Below are 25,757 nucleotides of genomic sequence, written 5' to 3' on the forward strand. Positions count from 1 at the left end.
AGGCCCAGTTGGAGGCTGCAGTGGGGTGCAGGGCAGTCACACCAGAACCATGGAGCTCAGTGTCCTCCTCTTCCTTGCACTCCTTACAGGTCTCCTGCTACTCCTGGTTCAGCGCCACCCTAATGCCCACGGCCGCCTCCCACCAGGTCCCCGCCCTCTGCCCCTTTTGGGGAACCTTCTGCAGATGGACAGAAGAGGCCTACTCAGATCCTTTCTGAGGGTAAGGCACAGATGAATGGGGTCTGAGGGTGGGCTGCTTCTTGCCTCTGTACTCGGGGATCCTTCACCAAACAGACTGAGGCAGACTTCCTGAGTCAGGGGTGGCACGGGGAGGGATGGTGAGTACGGAGCATAGTGAAGCATGATGGGTGCTGTTATTAGGAGAAAAACATCAGTCAAATTAAATTTCGCAGAGTTTATTTGAGCAAAGAAGTGACTCATGAATTGGACAACTCCTTAAACAAGGAGAGACACCACACGGCAGTATGGGCAAACAGTATTTACAGGCAGGAAAAGGAGGTGACATGTAGAAACAACCTGATTGGACACAGATTGCAGCTTGCCTTACTTGGTCACAATCTGAGCAGTTTGCGCCTGTGGTGGACTGAAAACCCAGCTGCTCTGATTAGCCAACACTTGGCTACTTGTCACAAGAATATATTCCTTTGGGCTGGGCACAGTGGCTCATGCCTGTAACCCCAGCACTTTGGGAGGCCGAGGCGGGTGGATCACCTGAGGTCAGGAGTTCAAAACCAGCCTGTCCAACATGGAGAAACCCTGTCTCTACTAAAAATACAAAAATTAGCTGGGCATGGTGGTGCGTGCCTGTAATTACAGCTACCCAAGATGCTGAGGCAGGAGAATCACTTGAATCCAGCAAGGGGAGGTTGCAGTGAGCCGAGATGTTTCCACTGCATTCCAGCCCAGGTGACAGAGGGAGACTCCATCTCAAAAAAAAAAAAAAAAAAAAGAATATAGTCCCAAATTAGGTTGCAGTTCACTGTATACAGAGAGAGCTTTAGGTCAAATTTAATTTAATTAAACAATTCTCCCCTTTTGGTCAGCCTCAAAATTTTGAGACTGACCAAAACCTTGGGCATCAACATTACTTCTCTCACCATCATAATGGACTTGTTTGCTCTCAGTATGGAATTCACAATGGACAAGACCAAAGTAGTTGAGTGATTCTTTATGTTTTCTTCATGGTTTTGTTATTCATACTGTAACGAGACCATTGGATGTACAAAGCATGGCTGCATATGAGCATTTAAGACTCCTTTTTTTTTTGAGACAGGGTCTCACTCTGTCACTCAGGCTGGAGTGCTGTGTCACGATCACAGCTCACTGCAGCCTTGAACTCCCAAGGCTCAGGTGATCCTCCTGCCTCAGCCCCCAAGTAGCTGAAACTACAGGTGCATGCCATCACGCCCAACTACTTTTTGTATTTTTTGTGGAGACAGGGTTTTGCCATGTTGTCCAGACTGGTCTCAAACTCCTGGGCACAAGCAATCCACCTGCCTTGGCCTCCCAAAGTGCTAGGATTACAGGTGGGAGCCACCACACCTGGCTAAGACTCTTGAGAAAATACAACACATCAGAGAGACTGTTATGATGGCTCGCAGGAGGGTAATACAAAGAAAATCAAGTCTGTACCTTACCAGAAGTCTCCATGAACCAAACTGATCAACATGGAATAATTCAAAGCTCAGGCAGTAAACATAGTTCAATAGTATTAGAGTCCGATTGGTCATAGACTTTGTTCAGGGCATGATGGTGATTAAGGACCAGAGCTTGCTATAAAATAACTTGATTTAAAGAGGCATTCATTTGTAGTTGGCCTGGTAACACATATCATAGTATCCTGGAGACCCACTAGAAGAAACATTAAGAGTAGAAAACCTTGGGATAGTCAGGCTTGCTGTGTTAGTCTGTTCTCACACTGTTATAAAGAGATACATGAGACTGGGTAATTTATAAAGAAAAGGGATGTAACTGATTCGCAAGTACCTTCTTCACAAGGTGGCAGGAGAGACAGAGAGAGCAAAGAGGGAAGAGCCTCTTATAAAACCATCAGATCTTGTGAGAACTCACTCACTCTCACAAGAACAGCATGGGGGAAACCGCCCCCAGGATCCAATTACCTCCTACTAGGTCCTTCCCTGCACACCTGGGGATTACAATTCAAGATGAGATTTGGGTGAGGACACAGAGCCAAACCATATCACTTGCCATCACCATTCAGGATGCTTGCAAATCACCTGTTAGCTGCTCCTGTAAACACGTATCTTCTCTTTCCCCTGAGAAATGTCCTTAGTGTATTTGGTGGCAGTGTCTAGAGAAACAGCAGTGTCAGCCAGATTTTAAATTAAGTTATATGTACTAGTGAATTCATGGGAAAGGTAAGAGCAATATTCGTTTTTGTTCAGCACCATACGCAAGCCTCCAAGATGGGCAAGGAGGAGATCTAAAATTGCGTGATGTTCCATTAAGCATTTTTGTTGAACACAAATGTTCTCATCCCCTTTTTGGAGAGTGGCTTCTACCCATCTGAACTCCCTGGATGTTCAACTGCCTACAAAATTCAAGATGTCCTTTAATGTATAGACTAGCCTCAGATTCCATACAACTGTCACCCCCAATACTACCAAGAGCGAGCCCCCAGGAACCCCATTGGAACCTTTTCTCAGCAGTAATTTCAGTTATTGACTGTTTTGGCTTTTAACTACGGGAAGTATCAGGGAACTCTCAGGGAAACAATTTGGAAAGCAGCAGTAAGCTAGGACAAATAGCAAGTTCTGGACCAGTGAGGAGAAAGAACAGAGTAAGCAAACCTCCGCAGACTCAAGGTAGGTACTTGGGTTTGAAAAGAGGGTCACCTACTGGCATTAGAGCAGAGGTCAATTAAATTTGTTTACCCATAAGTCTGTATAGCTCCTGAACAAGGTGGGAAACTTACTTTTTTTGTGGTCTTTTTCTAGCATGCTGCAAGGGTGCATAGCCGCATTTAGTTGGAAAGAGACTTTACTGTATTTACCTATTGATTTATTTATTATAAAGTTGGGGTCTTGCTATGTTGACCAGGCTGGTCTTGAACTCTTAGCCTCAAGCGATCCTCCCATCTCAATCTCCCAAAGTGCTGGGATTACAAGCATGAGCCACCACGCCTGGCCACTTTATCATATTTAATCCAGTAACATTACACATGCAATTACCCATACCCATATAGGTTGTCCCCAGGTCCTGCATACGGGATGCCTGGAAGCAAAATATGCCTTTTTGCAGCCATCATTCAGATACATTTTCTATATTTGGTAGTGATTATGTTCTTAGTTAATAATATGTTATTACAAACTGTTATTATATTAACTAATAACATAATCACTACCAAATATTTCCAGTGAGTACAAAAAAGCAAGTGGCAATGATGTCTGGAATATCAAGATATAGCTTTCCACTCCTCCATTGGGGTTTGAGGGTGATTCCCATTGGGAACACAAAGAGGCATTGGCACCAGTGAAATTATTTCCTGATTTTGGGGCATTGACTCACAAACTCAACAATTGCTTGTTTTTTTGGTTTGTTTGTTTGTTTGTTTGTTGCTAGAGTATAAGCCTTTGCTAAAGCCATTCGCAGATTATAGTCCTATGATTTTCTTGTAAGGAAAGGAAAAGGGTCAGGACAGCAAGAAAACAGGGAAAAAAAGATAAAAGGTAATGCTTTCATGATAGAAGAGAAATCTTGATCCACAATCTCGGAAAAACTGTCCACATAGGGGATGCCAACTGCATCTGGGGAGAAACTTCCCAGGACAGCTTTGCCTTAAGGTCTCCAACAGACCTACAGTTCTAGGAATTTAGAAGGGTCCTTTTCAATGGAGAGATGTGGATCCAAGATCCTAGACCCTGAAGTTTTGCTACAGAGAAGAACTTGGCACTGTCCTTTGCAATGGAGTACAAAGACAGTCTTAGAAGAACTTGGTATGGTCCCTTCCAATGGAGTTCAAGGACAGTTTCTCTGGTGACATTTCCAAAGGGCCCAACCACTAAATTCTAGATCGTGAAAGGTCTGGGTGTCATCAACTGATGGGTCATCAACGACTCCTTTTACCTGGCAAAAACATGCTTTGGCATAATGCATTAAAGCCTTGCATTATTGAGTCATATCAGAGTTTATGAGTGGGAGATACATGAGATTCTATTATTAGGGGCATAGGCCTTCCTATTACTATTTTACAAGAGATCAATCTATGTCTTTCCAGTAGGAGTGGATCTGATTGCCATCAATCAATAATACCTTTGACCAAGGGACTCCAATCAACTCAGCATGTTTTGCCTAATGCCTTTTGTTTGTAATACTGTTGCAGAACAATCAAAGACTGGAGAAACTGAAAAGGGTTCAGCAGAGTTTATTAAATTAAGGTGATTACCGGTTCAGCCGGACACACATCCAGTAAATCTAAGCCCCAAACAAAGGGCTTTTCCTCCTTTTAAACATCTTAAGGCGGGAACTATGGGAGGCGGGAAGCAAGTTACAGAAGTGAGAAACAAAACAGTTAATTAACATTTCTTACATCTTGAGAAAGACATGTCTTGCAACCTAAACTTATCGATCTTGTGACCCTGCAGCCATGCAGGAACTCGCTGGGCCTATAATAACCTTTGAGGAATGTGGAGCTGGGGAGTATAGATAAGGTCCACTGTCCACAGAGAGAAGACAGGCTGTTAATAGTCTCTTAACTTGAGTGTCAGGTGCAGTAACACTTTGCAGCAACTTTAAGCGGATTTTAAAATTTTTATTACTACTACTATTAGGTTACAGTTGATTTCATTAAATCCTTCTTCAATACCTTATTTAACTATTTCACCACTTGTCTAGTGAAGCAAGTACCTCTATCACTGGAGAGTTCCCCAGGAATGCCCAGTAAGGAAATACACTTTCGAATTACCTTTTAGCTCCTGTTATGGCATTGATCTTTGTGCACAGGAAGCCTTTAGTACAACCAGAAAACATGCAATGAAGGTGGCAGTTGAATTAACTCCATCTTCAAGTGTTCAAGTAATCTACCAAGTGCCAGAAATATATCGCCTGAGGTTTTGGTTGTCTTACTAGAGTTACGGATTTGATACACCAAATATTAGTTATAAACCATTTAGCAATCTTACAAGAGTCACATCATCAATATTTTTTCATAATTTGGATCATTTTATCTCTTCTATGATGAGTCATGGAATGCAGAGCTTTTAGTGATGGAAATTTTAAGAACCCAGGAAGGACCAGGTGGCCATCCAGGATCTCCATGAGTGCAAGCATCACATTGGAATTACAGCCTCTTAAGTACAAATTTTAGTACCATAAGTAGCAATTTATGCTTCTCCATTTCAGGTACATAACACTGGTTTATTAAATAGGTTAACACAGATAATTTGATGGTGCCATTGCACTCCAGCCTGGGTAACAGATTGAGACCCTGTCTCTGAATTGGAACAACATGGGGGCACTGTCCTTGGACGGCTGAGTGGGCATGAAGAGGTGTCTGGGTGTGAGCCACAGGCATACAATTTCACTTTTCTCTGCCATCCTCTGTTACATCCTTGGGTACCTGCCTGTCACTGAAAGAATGAGGTAAAAGAGATGGTGACACAAATCAAATAGATTTTGCTGTGTCAGTGAGAGAGAGCAGACTAGCCCGTGTCAGTGCCAGGACAGTGGAGGAGAGAGGGAGAGCAGGAAAGGAGTCTGGGCAGGGAGTGCTTATCAACAGTATACATAATGCCCTATAATGTGTAACTGATACTTACTCAGTATTTACCTGGCTTATCACTGCTTACCATGCATAATTTTGTGTTTAATTACCTACTTATTGTTAGTAATCAATCAACCCACTTTCCAATGGGAGAATTAGAACACTGACAATACCTTCCAGCTCCTCTTCCCCGTCCCCCTCCCATGTTACCATACTCCTGAATCTTAGGTTTGTTATCCTTTTGCTATTAATAGAGTTTATTTTTTTCTCATCAATGGTCTTTTACTGATACCAAGTACAGAGTATATATGCCAATACTACTATGAATTTTAAAAGTATTTGCTTAGACAGAATACATGAACATACAAATGATGAATGTGATACTTGTCATACATATATGTTTATCTTAGACATTTAGTCAAAACACGTGGTCTTTGTTTATTAGTTAGACGCTGTCACTTTACCTGGAAGATACAAGGTAATTGGGTCATAGACTCTCAAATTATGGAAACTTTAGATTTTTCAGGGAAATGCCATGGAGGGAGCCAAGGAGGCTTATAATTAGGTAAGATGTTGTTTGGGTGGCTCACCACCCAACTGGTCAACACTCAAAGACGTGGTGGCTTATACCTGTATTCCCAACACTTTGGGAGGCTGAGGTGGGAGGATCGCTTGAAGCCAGGAGTTAGAAATGAGCCTGGGCAACCAAACAAGACCCTGTCTCTACCAAAAATTTTTAAAAATTTAGCCAGGCGTGGTTGCATGTGCCTGTAGTCCCAGCTACTTGGGAGACTGAGGCAGGAGGATCACTTGAGCCCCGCAGTTTGAGGCTGCAGTGAGCTATGATCACGTCACTGCACTCCAGCCTGGGCAACAGAGCAAGACCCTGTCTCTTAAAAAATATATATCATCTGCAGTGTGAGGAGTGATAACATTAGGAAAGTGTGTATAGGTTTAAATTCTGGCCAAAGACATCCTACACAATTCACTGAACGTTGTCTTTAAGGGTTTTTTCCAAGCTCTGCAGAGGCTACCTGGGCACCAATCATGCCTCTGTTAACAGAAATTGCTGCTCCTTCTAGCTCTTGGTATCTCACTGCCCCCTTTCTTTATGAAAGCTGGTATGGTCATTGAATAGCCCAATCCTTTACAAATTCTGAAACAAGCAAAACTGTCAATGAAATTCGTATTTGCCTAAAATGAGTTTTCAAAAGGATCTTTGTGGCTACCTTCTTAGTTCATAGAAAGTGGAGGCTTGTCAGGAATGATGTTGAAGAATTTTTTCATTTTAACTGATTTAGAGACAGAGTCTCAATCTGTTACCCAGGCTGGGGTGCAATGGCACAGTCATAGCTCACTGCAGCGTTGACCTCCTGGGCTCAGGAGATTCTCCCACCTTAGCCTCCAGAGTACCTGGGACTATAGGTATAAGCCACCATGCTCCACTATTTATTTTTATTTTTGTAGGGCGGGTTTGGGGGAGGGTCTCACTATGTTGCCTAGGCTGGTCTCGAACTCCTAGCCTGAAGCAATCCTTCTACCTCAACCTCCCAAAGCATTGGGATAAATTTTGAATAGACATGTTTGACCCTCTCCCCTCCTTTATTGCAGCAAAGATTTCCATTATCACAGGGAGGACTTGGGGCAAATAGTTTGTTTTGTTGTTGTTTTTGTTGTTTCTTGAGGATGTGGGTGGGTCATCTTGGTTTATGTCAGTTCAAGAACAGTGTCCGTTCTTCATTATTGGGGTTCCTTAACTATCCAGAGAGGCAGCAGCTCCCTTGAGAAGATTTCCTGAACCCCAGGTCCCCACCATATGCTCTCATACACCAGCTGCCCCTCGTTACTGAGCCTATGTCCTTGACAGTGCTGCATTTACCTGTGAACCTGTGGCTGAGCTCTCCCTCACACTTCCAGACAAGGAAGGCCTGTGAGGTCTCAGCACAGTGCTGAACATAGTGCCTGGTACACAGTAGGCGTTTAGTAAATACGTGTCTGGGAACAAATGAAGGAGTCAGTGAGTGAAAGCTCACTGGCAGTCGGCCAGGGCCTGTAAAGTGCTGCCTGGTCCCCAGTAGGGGGTCAGAGATCTGGGGATCCCTCCCCACCAAATAGAGCTGCATCATGTAGGTGAAGGTCCCAAGTGCCTATTGTTTTCTTTTCATCATTTTCCATGTGTCACAAGAGTATCATGTGAATCAATGGACTTAATTTTCTCACTAGAGTAATATGGCTGGGAATTATCTGTGTTGTCATGGGGATTTTCCAGGTGTCATTTACTACTACCTGTGGACAAGGTGAGGTGCTGCCCTCATCTTAGAAGTAGGGATGGTGGCCGGGCACAGCAGCTCATGCCTGTAATCTCAGCACTTTGGGAGGCCAAGGCAGGGGGATCACCTGAGGTCAGGAGTTCGAGACCAGCCTGATCAACATGGAGAAACCCCATCTGTACTAAAAACACAGAAAACTAGCTGGGCGTTGTGGCACATGTCCGTAATCCCAGCTACTCAGGAGGCTGAGGCAGGAGAATTGCTTGATCCCAGGAGGCGGAGGTTGCCCTGAGCCGAGATTGCACCATTGCACTCCATCCTGGGCAACAAGAGTGAAACTCTATCTCAAAAAAAAAAAAAGTAGGGATGGTGATGCTCAGCCTGGGGAAGCACTGGTCCAGTGTCACACAGATGGGAAAAGGGGAAGCTGAGATCCAGCAGGAAGTCTGTCTCCAAAGCCCTCCTAGATTAAAGCTGCTTAACAATTTGTGGATGATGAAATCCTCTGAGAGTTTGATTAAAGCTGTGGCCCCCTCTTTTCCAAATAGGCACATACATGTTTGCATAAAGTTATGAGGCTTCACAGACTCCCTAAAACTCTTTCATAAACCTTCCAAGGATTCTCTAGGTATTCATGACCGTCTATTATGATTACATCTCTTGGGGGCAGGGTAAAGAGGGAGGGCATGAGCAAGTGTGTGTCAAGGCTGAGGAAGCTGGTGCTGTTGCTTTTCCAATTCCCAATAAGCTTCCAGATTCCTTCTGGTGTCAGAAGGATGCGGGCTCATGTCTCACATTCAACTCTTATGCATTGAGTCACAGTTTTCTCTTCTGTCAGTTGAGATCATGACAATGAGAAGGTGTGCCCCTAAGGTGGTTGTGAGAATTAAATGGGATATTGCATACAGCTAGTATATAATAAGTGCTCATTAAATGGCAACTACCTTGATCCACTCATTCATTTATTCATGAATCCAATAACAATTCACTGGGCACTTTCTATGTACCAGGAAATATTCTAGGAATTGATGATGTGGCATCTTGGACAAGACATACGAGATCACTGTGCTTATGGACATTCCGTTGGTGGAGACAGATAAGCAAAAAATAAACAGATAAGGAAATGTTAGATGGACAAGAGCTATGATTAAACTAAGCAGGAGGTTATTTCAGAAGGTGATGAAAACTACGTTAGGTTGAGGAAACTCAACCTAGAAGACTAGGTTCTAGTCTCCTAGAGTCTAGGAAAGAGTCTAGGAAAGACTCCTGCTTTGTTTCTGAGCAGGGACCAGGAAAGATTCAGGTGGAAGGCACCAGAAGGAGGCAGGGGTGGTTGCAAGAATTCTGAAGCAGGAAAAATCTCAGGGAACAACATGGAGGAATGAGTGGGAGGAGAAGTCAGAGAGGTAACGGGGCCACGTCATGTAGGACCAAGTGAACCATCCGTGGAGACTTCAGATCTTATTCTCAGCAAAGTGGGAGTATTGGAGGCCTTGGTGAGCACAGGGATATTAATTATTTTACATTTTAGTGGGGTTACCCTGGCTTGTGGGGCACTGAAACAATTGTTAAGTGGTATAAGCATGTAAGCCTGGAGAGCAGTGAAGGGGCTTTGCTGAGACCAGTGCAGGTCATTTGTAAGTAAAGTTAACCATTTTTATGATTTTTATGTCAAGTTTTTATTGAAGTTGAACATCACCATAAAAAGTGCACAGCTCAATGAATTTTCATAAACTAAACACACTCATGTAATTGACATGCAGACCAAGTAGCAAGAGTCCCCCGAAACCCTGCACCCTGTTCTTTTCTAGTCACTATCCGCCTACCACCTTGATCATGGATTGATTTTATCTGTGTTTAAACTTCTTTTGTTTGTTTGTTTGTTTGTGAGATAGAGTCTTGCTCTGTCACCCAGGCTGGAATGTAGTGGCACAATCTCAGCTCACTGCAACCTGCACCTCCCTGGGCTCAAACAATTTTCTTGTCTCAGCCTCCCAAGTAGCTGGGACTACTACAGGCAAGGGCCACCATGCCTGGCTAATTTTTGTATTTTTAGTAGAGACGGGGTTTCACCATGTTGGTCAGGCTGGACTTGAACTCCTGACATTTTGATCAGCCTGCCTCGGCCTCCCAAAGTGCTGGGATTACAGATGTGAGTCACTGAGTCCAGCCCTGTGTTTGAACTTCATACACATAAGATTATGATACATGGACTCTTTTGTGTCTAATTGCTTCCACTCAAAATTATGCCTGTGAGTTTCAGCCACGTTATCGAGTGTAGCTGTAGTTTGTTCGTTTTCATTGCTGTATAATATTCTACTGTGTGAAACTCTCATTGTTTCTCTATATCTATGTTGATGAATATTTTATTAAGAAAGCTTCTGTGAATACTTTGTTCATTTTTTCATGAACACAAGTACACATTTTTGCTGGGCATGTACCTGGGAGTGAAGTGGCTGGGTTCCTGGGTATCCATTTGTTCAGCTTTGGGAAATACTGCCCAGCAGTTCCCCAAGTGGCTGTACACTAATCCCACCTTATCCACTGGAGATATTTTCTGAGACCCCCAGTGGATGCCTGAAACCCCACATAATACTGAACCCTATGCATATTGACTTTTTCCTATACAATCACATTATATAGGGAGGGTGGTATACACTGTGCAGACGTGGTGAACAAAGCATGATTCATGTCCTGGGTGGGACAAAGTGGATGGTGAGAGACATCATCCTCCTCCTCAGAATGATGCACAACTTAAAACTTATGAATTATTTCTGGAATTTTCCATTTAATATTTTCAGACTGCAGTTAGATGTAGGTAACTGAAACTGCAAAAAGCAAAACCACATATCCTAAGAAGTATGGGATGGGGTGATATTCGTCGTATTTTAGCAACCATCTCTACTGTTTAGGGCACCAGCCAATCAGAGCAGAGCCTGGCTGGGCCACCCATTAACCTAAGCTTGTCCAACCGCCTTATTTTGTTGTTGTTGTTTTGTTTTAGTCTTTTAGCAGCCTGAAGCCATGGTTTTCAGTTTCTGTCTCTAGTGATACACAGAAAAGAAGGATGAGCAAGGGGCTTTATTGGCCCAACAAGAAACAGAAACTAAGAACCCATGACTGTATTCTCTCCTTTGGATACCATTAACCGTTAACCCTTAGTCGCTGGGTCCTGGCAGGGGAAAGGGCAGCCTGGGAAGGCGGATGTTGGGGAGGGGCTAATTACCAATCTCTTACGTAAGTATTTTGATAGTTTTACAACTGAGGTGTATGCTGACTAACAGCCACCCCGGGTGTGGATGTAATTGGCAGTTCCGAGAGAAATATGGGGACGTCTTCACAGTATACCTGGGACCGAGGCCCGTGGTCATGCTGTGTGGAGTAGAGGCCATACGGGAGGCCCTGGTGGACAACGCTGAGGCCTTCTCTGGCCGGGGAAAAATCGCCATCACTGACCCAGTATTCCAGGGATATGGTGAGGGCCTCGGAGGCACTGGGAGGGGGCGGGTGGGGGATGCATCAGGGAAGGGAGGATATGGGGGGGAAGAAGGACTCAGAGCCTTCTTCCAACTTCCTATGCAACCAACCCACACCTTCTGTACACCCCAGGCGTTATCTTTGCCAATGGAAACCGCTGGAAGGTGCTTCGGCGATTCTCTCTGACCACCATGAGGGACTTTGGGATGGGAAAGCGGAGTGTGGAGGAGCGGATTCAGGAGGAGGCTCAGTGTCTGATAGAGGAGCTTCGGAAATCCAAGGGTGAGTCCTGGGAGATGAATAGGAAAGAAAGACAACGAAACACTGAGAGATGCAGGTGCACGGGAATAGAAAGAGAGGTATATGTGGGCAGAGACAGAGACACATGAAACAGGAGACACGATCTGACAGAGGGATAGGGACAGAGAGGGAGAGAGACAGGGGAATAGAGAGGGTCGGGGATGGGCAGGAGAGAAACACAGAGAGCCAGGGAAAGAGAGAGATGCCAGGTGTATAATGTCCACGAATTGCTCAAAGAGGCTGGATGCGATGACTCTCACCTGTAATCCTAGTACTTTGGGAAGCTCAGGCGGGAAGATTGCTTGAGGCCAAGAGTTAGAGAACAGCCTGGGCAACATGATAAGATCCTGTCTGTACACAACATAGAAAAGAAATGAGCCAGGCATGGTGGTGTGTGCCTGTAGCCCCAGGTATTTAGGAGGCTACGGTGGGACTACAGGATCACTTGAACCCAGGAGGTTGAGGCTGCAGTGAGCTGTGATTGTGCCACTGCATTCCAGCCTGGACAACAGAGCAAGACCCTGTCTCAAACAAACAAACAAACAAATCCTCAGAGACATATATTTTCATAAACCAATTGTGTCTATCGAAGGCAAAGACAGAAGTTATGTAAAAGAAAGCAAAGAGAGAGAAAAAAAAACTACAGACATTTAACAAATAATGAACTGTGTTTTCCTCGCGCTGGGTGCAGTGCTGATGAATTGGCAGTGAGCAAACAGGCCAGGTGGGCTGTTCCGCCCTGGTGCAGCTGGAGGGGTCATGAAGGAAGCACTAGGTTGTTTCTGAGTTCTCCATAACTTGGTGTCTGTGGGAAACACAGGTGACGGGTCTGTGGCTAGCACCTCCATCTCATTCATGCTAGGTGATTCCCATCTCATCTTATCAAAATGTCTCAGGAGACTCTGGGACATAAATGCAGAGGCTGTGTGGGGAGGTAGAGACACAGGAGCTCTTGGAAAACAGGGACAAGAAGACTGAAGAGAAGGACAGGAAGAAACAGAGTGACACAGGCAGGAGGAAAGAGACAGATGGAGGGACCGAAACAAAGTAATATAGGTTAGGCATGGTGGCTGTTCATGCCTGTAATCCGAGCACTTTGGGAGTCTGAGGTGGGTGGATCACTTGAGGTCAGGAGTTCAAGACCAGCCTGGCCAACATGGTGAAACCCCATCTCTACTAAAAATACAAAAATTAGCCAGACTTGGTAGCATGTGCCTCTAATCCCAGCTACTCAGGAGGCTGAGACAGAAGAATTGCTTGAGCCTGGGAAATAGAGGTTGCAGTGAGCTGAGATGACACTACTGCACTCCAGCCTACATGACAGAGTAAGACTCTGTCTCCAAAAAAAAAAGTAGGAGGGAGACAAATATACACACAGAGAGACAGAAAGAAACAAAGGCAAAGAGAAACTGAGGGAGAGAAAATTAGAGAGACAGACAGACAAGGCTCAGGAAAAGGTCTGCAGAGTAATGAGAGAAGAAGGCAAGTGAAACTCAGAGAGAGGCTGCGCCAACCTGATGTTCTTGGGCGCTCACAGATCACCCTCCAGCTGGAGCCAGGGCTGAGCCTGGTGTATACAGGTATCAATTAACAAGTGCAGAACAATTCCCGGAAGACTGGCGAGCCCTATATGTGAAAAGAAGAGATGACTGGGGAGTAATAGGTAGGGGTAGAAAGATGGTTTTTTATTTTTTTTAAATTAGAGACAGGGTCTCACTCTGTTACCCAGGTTGGAGTGCAGTGTCACCATCACAGCTCACTGCAGCCTCAAACTCCTGGGCCCAAGTGATCCTCCCACTCAGCACCCTGGATTCCTCCAACTGGGATGACAGGCATGTGCCACCATGTCTGGCTACATTTTTAATTTTTTTTGTAGAGACAGGGTCTCCGTATGTTGGCCAGGCTGGTCTTGAATTCCTGATCCTTTTGTCTGAGGCTCCCAAAGTGCTGGGATTAGAGGTATGAGCCACTGTGCCCACCCAGAGATTTTTGATTTATACAAGCAATTGATTGAACACCTACTCTGCCCAACCCCTACCCCTGGGATTTAACTGTATTTGCTCCCAGAGTCAGAGGTGGGGCCTGAGAGGAGGTGTAGAGTGAGAACCGGCTGCATGGACTCTATAGCTGCGTTGCCTGGGTCTAAATTCTGGCCACAGTAATGAGTGACTGTGCAACTTAAGTCAAATTACTCAACCTCTCTGTCTGCCCATCTAAAAATTGGAGCTAATAATCAAGTTGCATCTGCTTCATAATGTTGTAGAGAGAATTCAGTGGAATTATGTGTGAAGTGCTGGTACAGAATTAGCTGTTATGGTTATTCTTATGGTTATCATTACTGAGTGATGGCAGACAATCACACAGAGATGGGTGACAGCCTGATGTTCCCCAGGTCCTTCAGTCTGTGTCCTTGACCTGCTGCTTCTTCCTAGGAGCCCTCGTGGACCCCACCTTCCTCTTCCATTCCATTACCGCCAACATCATCTGCTCCATCGTCTTTGGAAAACGCTTCCACTACCAAGATCAAGAGTTCCTGAAGATACTGAACTTGTTCTACCACACTTTCTCACTCGCCAGTTCTATGTTCGGCCAGGTCAGGGAGAGGGAGAAGGAGAGGGAGGGTGGGGGTGAGGTGAACATCCAGGACACACGAGAAAAGGATGACCTGTCTTGGGGGCCCAGAAATGCAGCTTATCGCTGGAAGAAAGGCAGAGACCATGTGGAGAGTCAGGGACATGGAGACCTGGAGGGAGGGGAGATGGTGAGACAGGGATAGAGACAGTGAGAGAGAGAATGGGGCATGATGTGGAGGCAGAAATAGAGTCAGAGAGAGACTGAGAGAAGGAAGATGAGCAAAAACAAGACAAAGGACAGAGATCAAGAGATCCTGAGAGACAGAGTAGATGAGAATGAGTGTGAAAGAGAGGGAGAGAGAGAACGAATCAGGCTTTGGGCTTCATCTCTACTCTTCTGCTCCTCGATGTCATTTTTGTTATTATTATTATTTTTTTAGACGGAGTCTGACTCTCTCATCCAGGCTGGGGTGCAGTGGTGCCATCTTGCTTACTACAACCTCCACCTCCCAGGTTCAAGTGATTCTCCTGCCTCAGCCTCCCAAGTAGCTGGGACTGCAGGCATGCGCCACCACACCTGGCTAATTTTTTTTTTTGAAACGGAGTCTCACTCTGTTGCCCAGGCTGGAGTGCAGTGGTGCAATCTTGGCTCACTGTAACCTCCACCTCCCTGGTTCAAGCAATTCCCCTGCCTCAGCCTCCTGAGTAGCTGGGATTACAGGTCTGTCACCACGCCCAGCTAATTGTTTTGTATTTTTAGTAGAGACGGGGTTTCACCATGTTGGCCAGGCTCATCTCGAACTACTGACCTCAAGTGATCTGCCCGCCTCGACCTCCCAAAGTGCTGGAATTACAGGCGTGAGCCACCGTGCCCAGCCTGCTCCTCGTTCTTCTGTATCCTTGCTTCTCTGTCTTTGGTAAAGCTCTTCACCTGAAGAAAATCAAGGATGCATGACAATAAGGAACAGCATTTCTTCATTTTCTCCCATTTCTCCTTCTACTTGTTTTTTTTGTTTTGTTTTGTTTTGTTTTTTTAAAAAAACATTCCCCAGATTATAAAGGTAACCTTCTGCTCTTTTAAAACAAAATACTAAAAAGTCTCCTTATTGATTAACATGGAAATGTGCCTATTACATATTAAATTTAAGACTATCAAGCCGCAGAACAGTATGCATAGCAGTAGCTTTGTTGGTTTGTTGTTTTGAGACAGTATCTTGCTCTGTTGCCCAGGCTGGAGTACAGTACTGTGATCTCGGCTCACGCGTTCAAGCGATTCTCGTGCCTCAGCCTCACAAGTAGCTGGGACTGCAGGCGAGCTCCACCACACCTGGCTATTTTCTTGTATTTTTAATAGAGATGGGGTTTCACCATGTTGGCCAGGCTGGTCAACATAGCTACATCTATTAACTAAGGGTGTATGTTGGATTCACATGTGGGATTGTCACAGTTATGGATTTTCAGGGCCCTGCTTTCCAGACGGTCTGATCTGGAAAGTCTGGGATGGGGCCCAAAGTGAGTACTTGTAACAAGCCCGACCAATAATTCTAATGTTCTCCTCCCATTGAGAACCACAGAGAAAAGTCTGGAAGGAGACCCACCAGACAGTTAACAATGGTCATCTCTAGAAGGAGAAATTAAGAAGGAATTTTACATCTCAGTATATACGTTTGCATTTTTGCAATTATTTGCAATAAATTAGGCATTCCATTCTTCATCAAAGTAATAGAGATGTGCTCCAAAATACATAGTCCTAAAGTGTCAGCAGGCTTATCTTGCGAAGAATCATTTTATCAATGTCCGACACAGCAAGGGAGATGAGAAGAGGTGGGAAGAGGGAGAGAAAAGTATGAGAAAGACAAATAAACAGGCTGAGGTAGACAATGAGTGTCACAGAAAGGAAGCAAGACAGAAACAGAGAGATAGAAAGGAGAGAGGCAGGGAGATGGGGCAGAGGCCAAGAAAAAGACAGAAGGATGAGGGAGGAAGATGCCGAAAGAGGTAAATGTGAGAATAACAGATCAAATGAGACATAGAGTCAGTGAGTGAGGGTTCAGAGACAGAGGGGAGTGGGGAAGGGGGGTTCCCACAGAGGTATTGGGGCCCAGGAAGGGCCCTCTCCCTGTGACCTGCTCGCTCAGCCCTAGGCAAACCTCACCACTCCTTCTTTCTTGCAGCTGTTTGAGCTCTTTTCTGTCTTCTTGAAATACTTTCCTGGGGCACACAGGCAAGTCTACAAAAACCTGCAGGAAATCAATGCTTATATTGGCCACAGTGTGGAGAAGCACCGTGAAACCCTGGACCCCAGCGCCCCCCAGGACCTCATCGACAGCTACCTGCTCCAAATGGAAAAAGTGGGGTCTGGGAGAGGGAAAAGGGAGGGGAGGAGAGGGAGGGCAAGATGGAGAGGTGAGAAGAGGGAGGGAAAAGTGGTAGGGAAGGGGAAGAGGGGGAGGGAAGAACAAAGACTAGGGAGGGGAGAATAGAGAAAGGGAGGAGAGGAGATGAGGAAGGAAAGAAAGATGAGGTGAAAGGAAGGAGAAAATAGGGAGGAGGAACTGAGATGGAGAGAGACGGAAGGTGGGGAGAGAGGGAGAGGGACAGAGAGAGAGAAGGAGAGAGAAGACTGACTGAGGAAGGAATTCAGGGTAAGGGACAAAAATACAGCAACAGGAGAAAAGACTCAGAGGCAGAAAGAGACTGGGAGACAAAAAGAGAGAAACACATCAAAGAGATGTGGAGAGAGATAGAAACAGAGCCAGGCAGAGTAAAGAGAGGCTGAGAGAGACGGGTTAGAGATATGCGGCTGGACATGTAGAGGACAGCAAAAAGCACACTGAGCCAGATAGTGTCAAAGACCTTTAGGCAAACAGAGGGCAGCCAGGGAGACGGGCGTGTTCACAGCAAGGCTACAGCCTCCCCCTCTCTGCCCCTCCCTACTGTGGACACAGGAGAAATCCAACCCACACAGTGAATTCAGCCACCGGAACCTCATCATCAACACGCTCTCGCTCTTCTTTGCTGGCACTGAGACCACCAGCACCACTCTCCGCTACGGCTTCCTGCTCATGCTCAAATACCCTCACGTCGCAGGTGGGCAAGGGACAGCCTATCAAGGGGGTCTTCTGACCTCCTTCTGAGCTGTAGAAATGGGGCTATGGGTACCACCTGGATGAGAGAGGGGATGCTGGCTTCCTATTCTGGGAGCATTGCAGGCTTTGGACTAGCTTCCACTAAGCCAGTTCTGTTGGTGGATGCATGAACGCATGAAGAACCTGTCCATACGTTCTCCCACTGGTTTCTTCCATCACTTAAGGATTTTTTGTTCTAAGTTGTTTTTTTTTTCTTTGTTTTTTTTGTTTTTGTTTTGTTTTGTTTTTTGAGACAGAGTCGCGCTGTGTTGCCCAGGCTGGAGTGCAGTGGCACGATCTCGGCTCACTGCAAGCTCCACTTCCAGGGTTCACACCATTCTCCCCTTCTCAGCTTTCCAAGTAGCCAGGACTACAGGCACCCATCACCACACCCAGCTAATCTTTTGTATTTTTAGTAGAGACGGGGTTTCACCGTGTTCGCCCAGATGGTCTTGATCTCCTGACCTCATGATGTACAAATTTAAGGGGTACATATGCAGTTCTGTTACATGCCTACGTTTTGTAGTGGTCAAGTTAGGGCTGTTAGGGTATTTATCACCCGAACAATGTACATTGTAGCCATTAAGTAATTTCTCATCATTCACCCCCTTCTGCCCCCTCACTCTTCTGAGTCTTCACTGTCTCTCATTCCTCTCTCTGTGTCCATGTGTACACATTTTGTAACACTCACTTATGAGTGAGAACATGCAAAATTTGACTTTCTGTACCATCACTTTAAAATTGATCCATTCATCTACTTATCTTTTCATCTATTCATTCTTTAATTCATTGATTAAAGAATGTATACTCACTGATTCTTTCATCTATGATTCAATCAAAGACATATACTGTCATTCATTTATTTGGATTACTTGATCCACAAGTTGATTCTTTGAAACAGTGATATGTTGATAGACTATTTGTCATTGACTCATTGGCTCATTCATTCATTCATTCATGCATTCATCCATCCTTCTACGAACTAGGTTTCACCCTTATCCTTGCATCAGTCAATCTTTCAATTCACCCTTATTCCATCCATGCGTTCCTTCATTTATCACAGTAATTCACTCATTTATTCACCTCTGATCTATTTATCACTCAATTCAGCCATTCCTTTATTCCTTTATTTATTCATTCTTCACTAATTTACTTATTCACTTGTTCTTCCGTAAATCTAGCCATTCATGTGATTATTCATTAATTCGTTTCATTGATTTCTCTATGGACCATGCATTAGTGATTAATTAAGCAATCCATCTACTAATTGATAAGTAAATCTATACATCCATTTATTCGTTTGTTCATTTATTCACCCATCTTTCCATCCATGAGTTAATCTATTGACTGATTGATTTATGTATTTATTTATCTATCCAGTTGTTCATGGATTCATCTATTGTTCTACTACACTGCTATGTTTCTGAGGACCAAGAATAGTGCCTCATGTATATTATACACAAAATAAATATTAGTTTATTTTCTACTCATCTTAGAGAGGATGTTTTGAGTGGTTGTAGCCTGCAGTTCTTAATCTGAAATTCCATGCAAAATGGTGGTGTGTGTGTGCATGTGTGTGTGTGTGTACCTGTGCATGTGGGAAGAGGATCCCTAATATCCATTAGATTGCAATCAGTGAGAATTCTTGTTGCTTCCTCCCTCCTCCCCTCACCCCATGCTGATTGCTTTGAGGGGTATCAAGGATCTGACCCTTTACTATAGGTTTTTCATTGTTGAGTAGAAAGTAGTGTCCCTGCTGAAAGGTCTCTTTAAAAAAATTTTTTTTTCTTTTTTTTTCTTTTGAGAAGGTGTCTTGCTCTGTCACCCAGGCTGGAGTGCAATGGCACGATCTCAGCTCACTGCAACCTCCAACTCCTGGGTTCAAGCGAATCTCCTGCCTCAGCCTCCTGAGTAGCTAGGACTACAGGCGTGCACCACCACACCCGGCTAATTTTTTGTATTTTTAGTAGAGATGGGGTTTTGCCATGTTGGCCAGGCTCATCTTGAACTCCTGACCTCAAGCAATCCGCCTGCCTCGGTCTCCCAAAATGCTGGTATTATGGGCATGAGCCACCATGCCCGGCCTGAAATGACTCTTTAAAATGAGATTCATTCGTGTTCTTTCCTCTGCAGAGAGAATCTACAAGGAGATTGAACAGGTGATTGGCCCACATCGCCCTCCAGCGCTTGATGACCGAGCCAAAATGCCATACACAGAGGCAGTCATCCATGAGATTCAGAGATTTGCCGACCTTCTCCCCATGGGTGTGCCCCACATTGTCACACAACAGACCAGCTTCCGAGGGTACATCATCCCCAAGGTAACACCAGCTGGACTCCCACATCCTTCCTCTGTGGGCATCCTGGATTCTCTTAATCCCCAAACTCAACCCTTTTTAAGCTTCTCAATTGAGTCCCTTTGTTTTTGTTTTTTCTTTTTCTTTTTTTGTGGTGTGTGTGTGTGGAGGATGGGAAGGGAATGACAATATATTTTGATCTTGTGATCCTCCCTCAGGACACGGAAGTATTTCCCCTCCTGAGTACTGCTCTCCATGACTCACACTACTTTGAGAAACCAGACACCTTCAATCCTGACCACTTTCTGGATGCCAATGGGGCATTGAAGAAGAATGAAGCTTTTATCCCCTTCTCCTTAGGTAAGCTGGACCCACAATTTCTTTCCCAGACACCAAGGGCAGGTCCTACCCTCAACTTGAGAAAAACAATGACAGGTCCTTATTAATTGAGCACTTAATATATTCCAATTGCTTCACCTGCTTTATCCCATTCCATTTTCACTACAACCCTGTAAGGGGGTTTGAAAAGGAAGATCACATTCCAAAGGCACATCTTGGCAAGCAGGACCTTGGGCAAGTATTTTAACATCTCTAAACCTCAGTGAATTCATTTTCTTAAAAAGAGAAAATCTGTTGAGCACTACCCTAAGCCCAGTGCTCTACTGGGGGCTGAAGATAATGCATCAAAAAAGTCACACAGAGACAGGGTTCCTGCCCCAGGAAATTTAAAGTCCAACAGGGAAGATGGGCATTCATCAAATAATAATAATCATCTCATGAAATGAATGAATGCCTGCAACATGCTTAGAACCGCCTGGCACAAGGGCAATTATTATTATAATTAGACAAAAGTACTCTAAAGGGAGCTTTGGGAGCACAAAATAGGAAATACTAGCTAATCTTGTGGGGTCAGTAAGGAAAAGCTTACCAGAGGAACTGGCTTCCAAGCCAAGATGTTCATGGGTGAGTGTCAATCAACCATTGCAAAGTGTGTTCCAGGCAAAGGAAACAGCAAAGGCAAAGGCCAAAGGTGGAAACGTGATGGTACCGTTGAGAAACTATAGGAAATCCAGTGAGCCTTGGGTGTAGATTGCAGAAGGGAATAAGACAAAGGGCTCAGCTGGGCAGGACCTTGAAATCTGCGAGAGGAGTTTGGATTTCTGCTCTAGCACTGGAGGGTGGAGAAGGTCTTGACGTGCTCTGACTTGTCCCAGTTCTCATCCTCCACTCTTTGGCTGGTTAAGAGAAAAACTTTTGACAAATTAAACTTAGCAGAGTGTATTTGAGCAAAGAAACAATTCATGAATTGGGCAGCACACGGAACCAGTAAAGGTTCAGAGAGCTCCATCCAGCAATGTGGTCAGGCATTATTTATCCACAGGGAAAGGAACTGAGGTACAGAAACAGCCTGATTGGTTACAGCTCTGTGTTTGCCTTATCTGAGCATGTCTGGGCAGCTTGCAGCCTGTGATTGCCTGAAACTTGGCTGCCATGATTGGCCAAGATTACTTGTTACAAGAATATACTCTCAAGTTACATTGCAGTTTGTTTACATATTGAGTTACATATTGAGTTATTATGGTTTGTTATGTAGGGAGGCCACTTTAGGCCAAATTTAATTTAATTTAACAGGCACCGTCCATGAAAGGCCCCAGAAACAAACCCCCGGTCTTGAGTTTCATCAGTGACTTCAGTGATCCAGGGTCCTGGCCCAACCCCTTGTTTTGTCCAGTACAGTGGCCTCCTTCCACATTTTACCTTCAATAAAAGTTGGGAACACATGGGGTGATGGCTTGAGGGTTAATGTCATCTCTCAATTTTGCTATCTTAAGTTTTTTTGTTTTTTTTTTTTCTTGAGATAGAGTCTTGCTCTGTTGCCCAGGCTAGAGTGCAGTGTCATGATCTCAGCTCACTGCAACCTCTGCCTCCTGGGTTCAAGCGATTCTCCTGTCGCAGCCTCCCAAGTACCTGGGACTACAAGCTCGTGCCACCACATCTGGCTAATTTTTTGTATTTTTAGTAGAGACAGGGTTTCACTCTGTTAGCCTGGATGGTCCTGATCTTCTGACCTTGTGGTAAGCCTGCCTTGGTCTCCCAAAGTGCTGGGATTACAGGCGTGAGCCACTGCAACTGGCCTGCTCCTTTGTTTTAAGAGAGGCAGAGATGTAGGAAAATAAGGACAGAGACAGATAAGTAACAAAGATAACGAGACTGAGAAACAGAGTTAGGGACAAAGAGGGAACACCCTGAGAGAAAGAGATGGGGAGACAGTGGCAGACAGACAGACAGCAGGTGAACATCAGACAGTATACGGAGAAGAAGAGAGAGAGACACACAGAGAGAGGGCCACATAAGGAGGAGGAGGCGGAGGAATAAGAGAAGAGGGAGGAGGAAAAGGAAGGAGGAGGGGAGAAGGAAGGAGGGAAAGGAGAGAAACAGATAAGAGATAGGAAAAAGAGAGAGTAACATAAGAAGAGAGGAAGAAAGAATGAACAAGACAAATAAGGTATCTTGAGAGGGAGATGAAAAGGAAGGAGAGAGCAAGAGAGATTGGGGAGGAATCAGATTCAAATAGACGGAGATAGGAAGTTAAGCAAGATGGAAGAAAGCCCAAAAAGGAGAGGAAAGGAAGAAAAACTGTGTCTGACAGGTATAGACAGAGAAAAAGACAGGGGTAGGGCTGCCAGGAGCAGAAAGAAAGGTATAACCCAAGCCAAAAAGGTGCTGCAGCCAAAGAAATTCCAAAAGGTGTCCAAACAGACGGCCCCAGAGATGGGGAGAGTGTGATGGGAGGGAGATAACAAGCATCAGGCTGTTGTGGAAAATGTTAGGTCACACAAATAGTTACAGAAGGACAAGCCCAGAGACCTGCGTGTTTCTCAGCTCATGTCGCCCACCTTCTGGATGTGCCAAAGGGACGTGGACCCTTTTCCAGACACCTCCACGTAGACACACTTGTCCAACAACTTGACAGGCGTAGGGAATGCCTGAAAACTCACACTTGACATGGCCTTTCCAAGGTCTGCAGATTACGAAACACTGAAGTGAAGGGAAAGGCTCCCTTTGTCTCTGCCTCAGCTTTCTCTGGCTCCCGTTGTTCTCATTTTTCTCCAGGTCTGTAGTTTAGAACCTATGGGGGGTTCCTTGCACCTCTGAGAATCAGTGGAAGCCATAGACCCTCCCTGTTTCATATGCATGAGTCCCATTCACAATTTATATACAATTTGGATTTCTTCCCCCATGAGCTCTTGAAGCCTGTGGATCTCAGGTTGAGACCAGAAGACAGCCTAGAGACACATGGCCAGAAACACATACCCCACACATAACCCCAGAAACAAACACAAGGCGATAACCAAACCTTAAGGCTCCTTAGTACAAGCCAAGCGCTATCCTAAGAATTTTGTCAGTTGTCTCCTTTAACCTCACAAGAGCCCTTTGAGAGGGGTGCCATTCTCCCCGTATGACAAGTGAAGAACACTAAGAATGTTGTCATAAATACGCTCACACTCACACATGTAGAGGTACACACACACACACACAACCGGAAGCAGGTCATTATACTCTGTGGAGGTCACAAAACCCTTTGGAACTGTAACAGAAGGTACCAACTCTCTACTAGAAAAATGAACATGGCACTGGGCACAGTGGCTCATGCCTGTAATCCCAGCACTTTGGGAGGCCAAGGCTGGTGGATCACCTGAGGTCAGGAGTTTGAGACCAGCCTTACCAACATGGTGAAACCCCATGTCTACTACAAATATAAGAAATTCGCCAGGCATGGTGGCAGTTTCCTGTAATCCCAGCTTCTTGGGAGGCTGAGGCATGGGAATCCTTTGAACCCTGTGGGAGACGGAGGTTGCAGTGAGCCGAGATGGTGCCACTGTGATCCAGCCTGGGTGACAGAAAAAGACTCCACCTCAAAAAAAAAAAAAAAAAAAAAAAAAAAAAAAGGGAGAGAGAGAGTGAGTGAGTGAGAAATGAACATGGCACATCCACTCAAAGATTTGCACCTGGTTTCAGAGCAGCTTCCTCAAAGTCCACCCTGAATTGCAGGTTAAAGGCCAGTCTTATGCAAATCTGTTGCAATGAACATACGTTGGACTTAGGGACATATCAGGGCAAAGAGTATGCACCTGCCCTGTGCCCACGCTGGTGACCTTCTGTGTCCACAGGGAGGCGGATGTGCCTTGGTGAAGGCATCGCCCGCAATGAATTGTTCCTCTTCTTCACCACCATCCTCCAGAACTTCTCCGTGGCCAGCCCTGTGGCTCCTGAAGACATCGATCTGACACCCCAGGAGAGTGGTGTGGGCAAAATACCCCCAACGTACCAGATCCGCTTCCTGCCCCGCTGAAGGGGCTGAGGGAAGGGGGTCAAAGGATTCCAGGGTCATTCAGTGTCCCCACCTCTGTAGACAGTGGCTCTGACTCCCCGCAACTTCCTGCCTCTGAGAGACCTGCAGCAAGCCAGCTTCCTTCCCCTCCATGGCACCAGTTGTCTGAGGTCACATTGCAAGTGAGTGGAGAAGTAAGATTATTGAAAATTATAATATACAAAATTATATATATATATAATTATATATATATTTTTAGATGGAGTCTCACTCTGTCGCCCAGGCTGGAGTGCATTGATGCGATCTCAGCTCACTGCAACCTCCATTCACGGGGTTCAATCAATTCTCCTGCCTCAGCCTCCCTAGTAGCTGGGATTACAGGTGTGCGCTACCAAGTTCGGCTAATTTTTGTATTTTTAGTAGAGACGGGGTTTCACCATGTTGGCCAGGCTCGTCTCGAACTCCTGAACTTGAGTGGTTCACCCACCTTGGCCTACCAAAGTGTTGGGATTACAGATGTGAGTCACCGTGCCCGGCCATATATATATAATTTTAAAAATTAAGATGAAATTCACATAACATAAAATTAGCCATTTTAAAGTGTACAATTTAGTGGCATGTGGTTCATTCACAAAGCTGTACAGCCACCACCATCTAGTTCCAAACATTTTCTTTTTTTCTGAGACAGAATCTCGCTCTGTCACCCAGGCTGGAGTTCAGTGGCGCCATCTCAGCTCACTGCAACCTCCACATCCTGGGTTCAAGAGATTCTCCTGCCTCAGCCTCTGGAGTAGCTGGGATCACAGGCACCCCCCACCATGCCCGGCTAAGTTTTGTATTTTTAGGTGGTCTCGAACTCCTGATGTCAGGTGATTCACCTAGTTACAAATGTTTTCATTATCTTTCCCCCAACAAAACCCATTCCTGTCAAGCTGTTACTCCCCATTCTCCTTTTCATCTCAGCCCCTGACAATCTGGTTTTTGTCTCTATGGCCTCACCGATTCTGATTATTTCCTATGAACAGAATCATACAATATTTGACTTTTTTTTTTTTTTTAAACTAAGCCTTGCTCTGTCTCCCAGGCTGGAGTGCTGTGGTGCGATTTTGGTTCACTGCAAATCCACCTTCCGGTTTCAAGAGATTCTCCTGACTCAGCTCCCAAGTAGCTGGGATCACAGGCATGTGCTACCACGCCTGGTACATTTTCTTGTACTTTTAGTAGGGACATGTTGGCCAGGCTGGTCGTGAGCTCCTGGCCTCAGGTGATCCACCCACCTCAGCGTCCCAAAGTGCTGATATTACAGGCGTAATAGGTGATCTTTTGTGTCTGGTTGCTTTCACGTTGAACGCTATTTTTGAGGGTCGTGCCTGTTGTAGACCACAGTCACACACTGCTGTAGTCTTCCCCCATCCTCGTTCCCAGCTGCCTCTTCCTACTGCTTCCCTCTGTCAAAAGCCTCCTTGGCCCAGGTTCCCTGAGCTGTGGGATTCTGCACGGTGCTTTGGATTCTCTGATATGTTCCTTCGAATCCTCTGAGAATTAAATAAACCTCTCTGAAGCCTGACCTCCCCAGGTCAAGAGGTGATCTGTGCCATTTCGTGTGGGATTCTTTTGTTGTCAGGTCCCTAGGGAT

General features: G+C 45.2%; 1 protein-coding gene across 1 annotated transcript; it reads left to right on the top strand.

Annotated features, from left to right (window-relative positions):
- Positions 1-25,688, top strand: LOC126942029 (cytochrome P450 2B6). The gene is made up of 9 exons (XM_050769083.1): positions 1-220; positions 11,326-11,488; positions 11,623-11,772; positions 14,223-14,383; positions 16,538-16,714; positions 17,312-17,453; positions 19,625-19,812; positions 20,007-20,148; positions 23,961-25,688. Exons 1-9 carry the CDS (start codon positions 50-52, stop codon positions 24,140-24,142), a joined length of 1,476 nt encoding a protein of 491 aa, XP_050625040.1. The 5' UTR covers positions 1-49; the 3' UTR covers positions 24,143-25,688.
- The last annotated feature ends 69 nt before the right edge of the window (positions 25,689-25,757 follow it).

This window comes from Macaca thibetana, chromosome 19, assembly GCF_024542745.1.
Source record: "Macaca thibetana thibetana isolate TM-01 chromosome 19, ASM2454274v1, whole genome shotgun sequence".
Taxonomy (NCBI): domain Eukaryota; kingdom Metazoa; phylum Chordata; class Mammalia; order Primates; family Cercopithecidae; genus Macaca; species Macaca thibetana.

Excerpts from the sequence above, each read along its gene's own strand:
- LOC126942029 (XM_050769083.1), top strand. The coding sequence starts at position 50 with ATGGAGCTCAGTGTCCTCCTCTTCCTTGCACTCCTTACAGGTCTCCTG. Across the intron at positions 19,813-20,006 it reads GAGGGTACATCATCCCCAAG|GACACGGAAGTATTTCCCCT; the intron begins GTAACACCAGCT and ends ATCCTCCCTCAG. Across the intron at positions 20,149-23,960 it reads TTTTATCCCCTTCTCCTTAG|GGAGGCGGATGTGCCTTGGT; the intron begins GTAAGCTGGACC and ends CTGTGTCCACAG.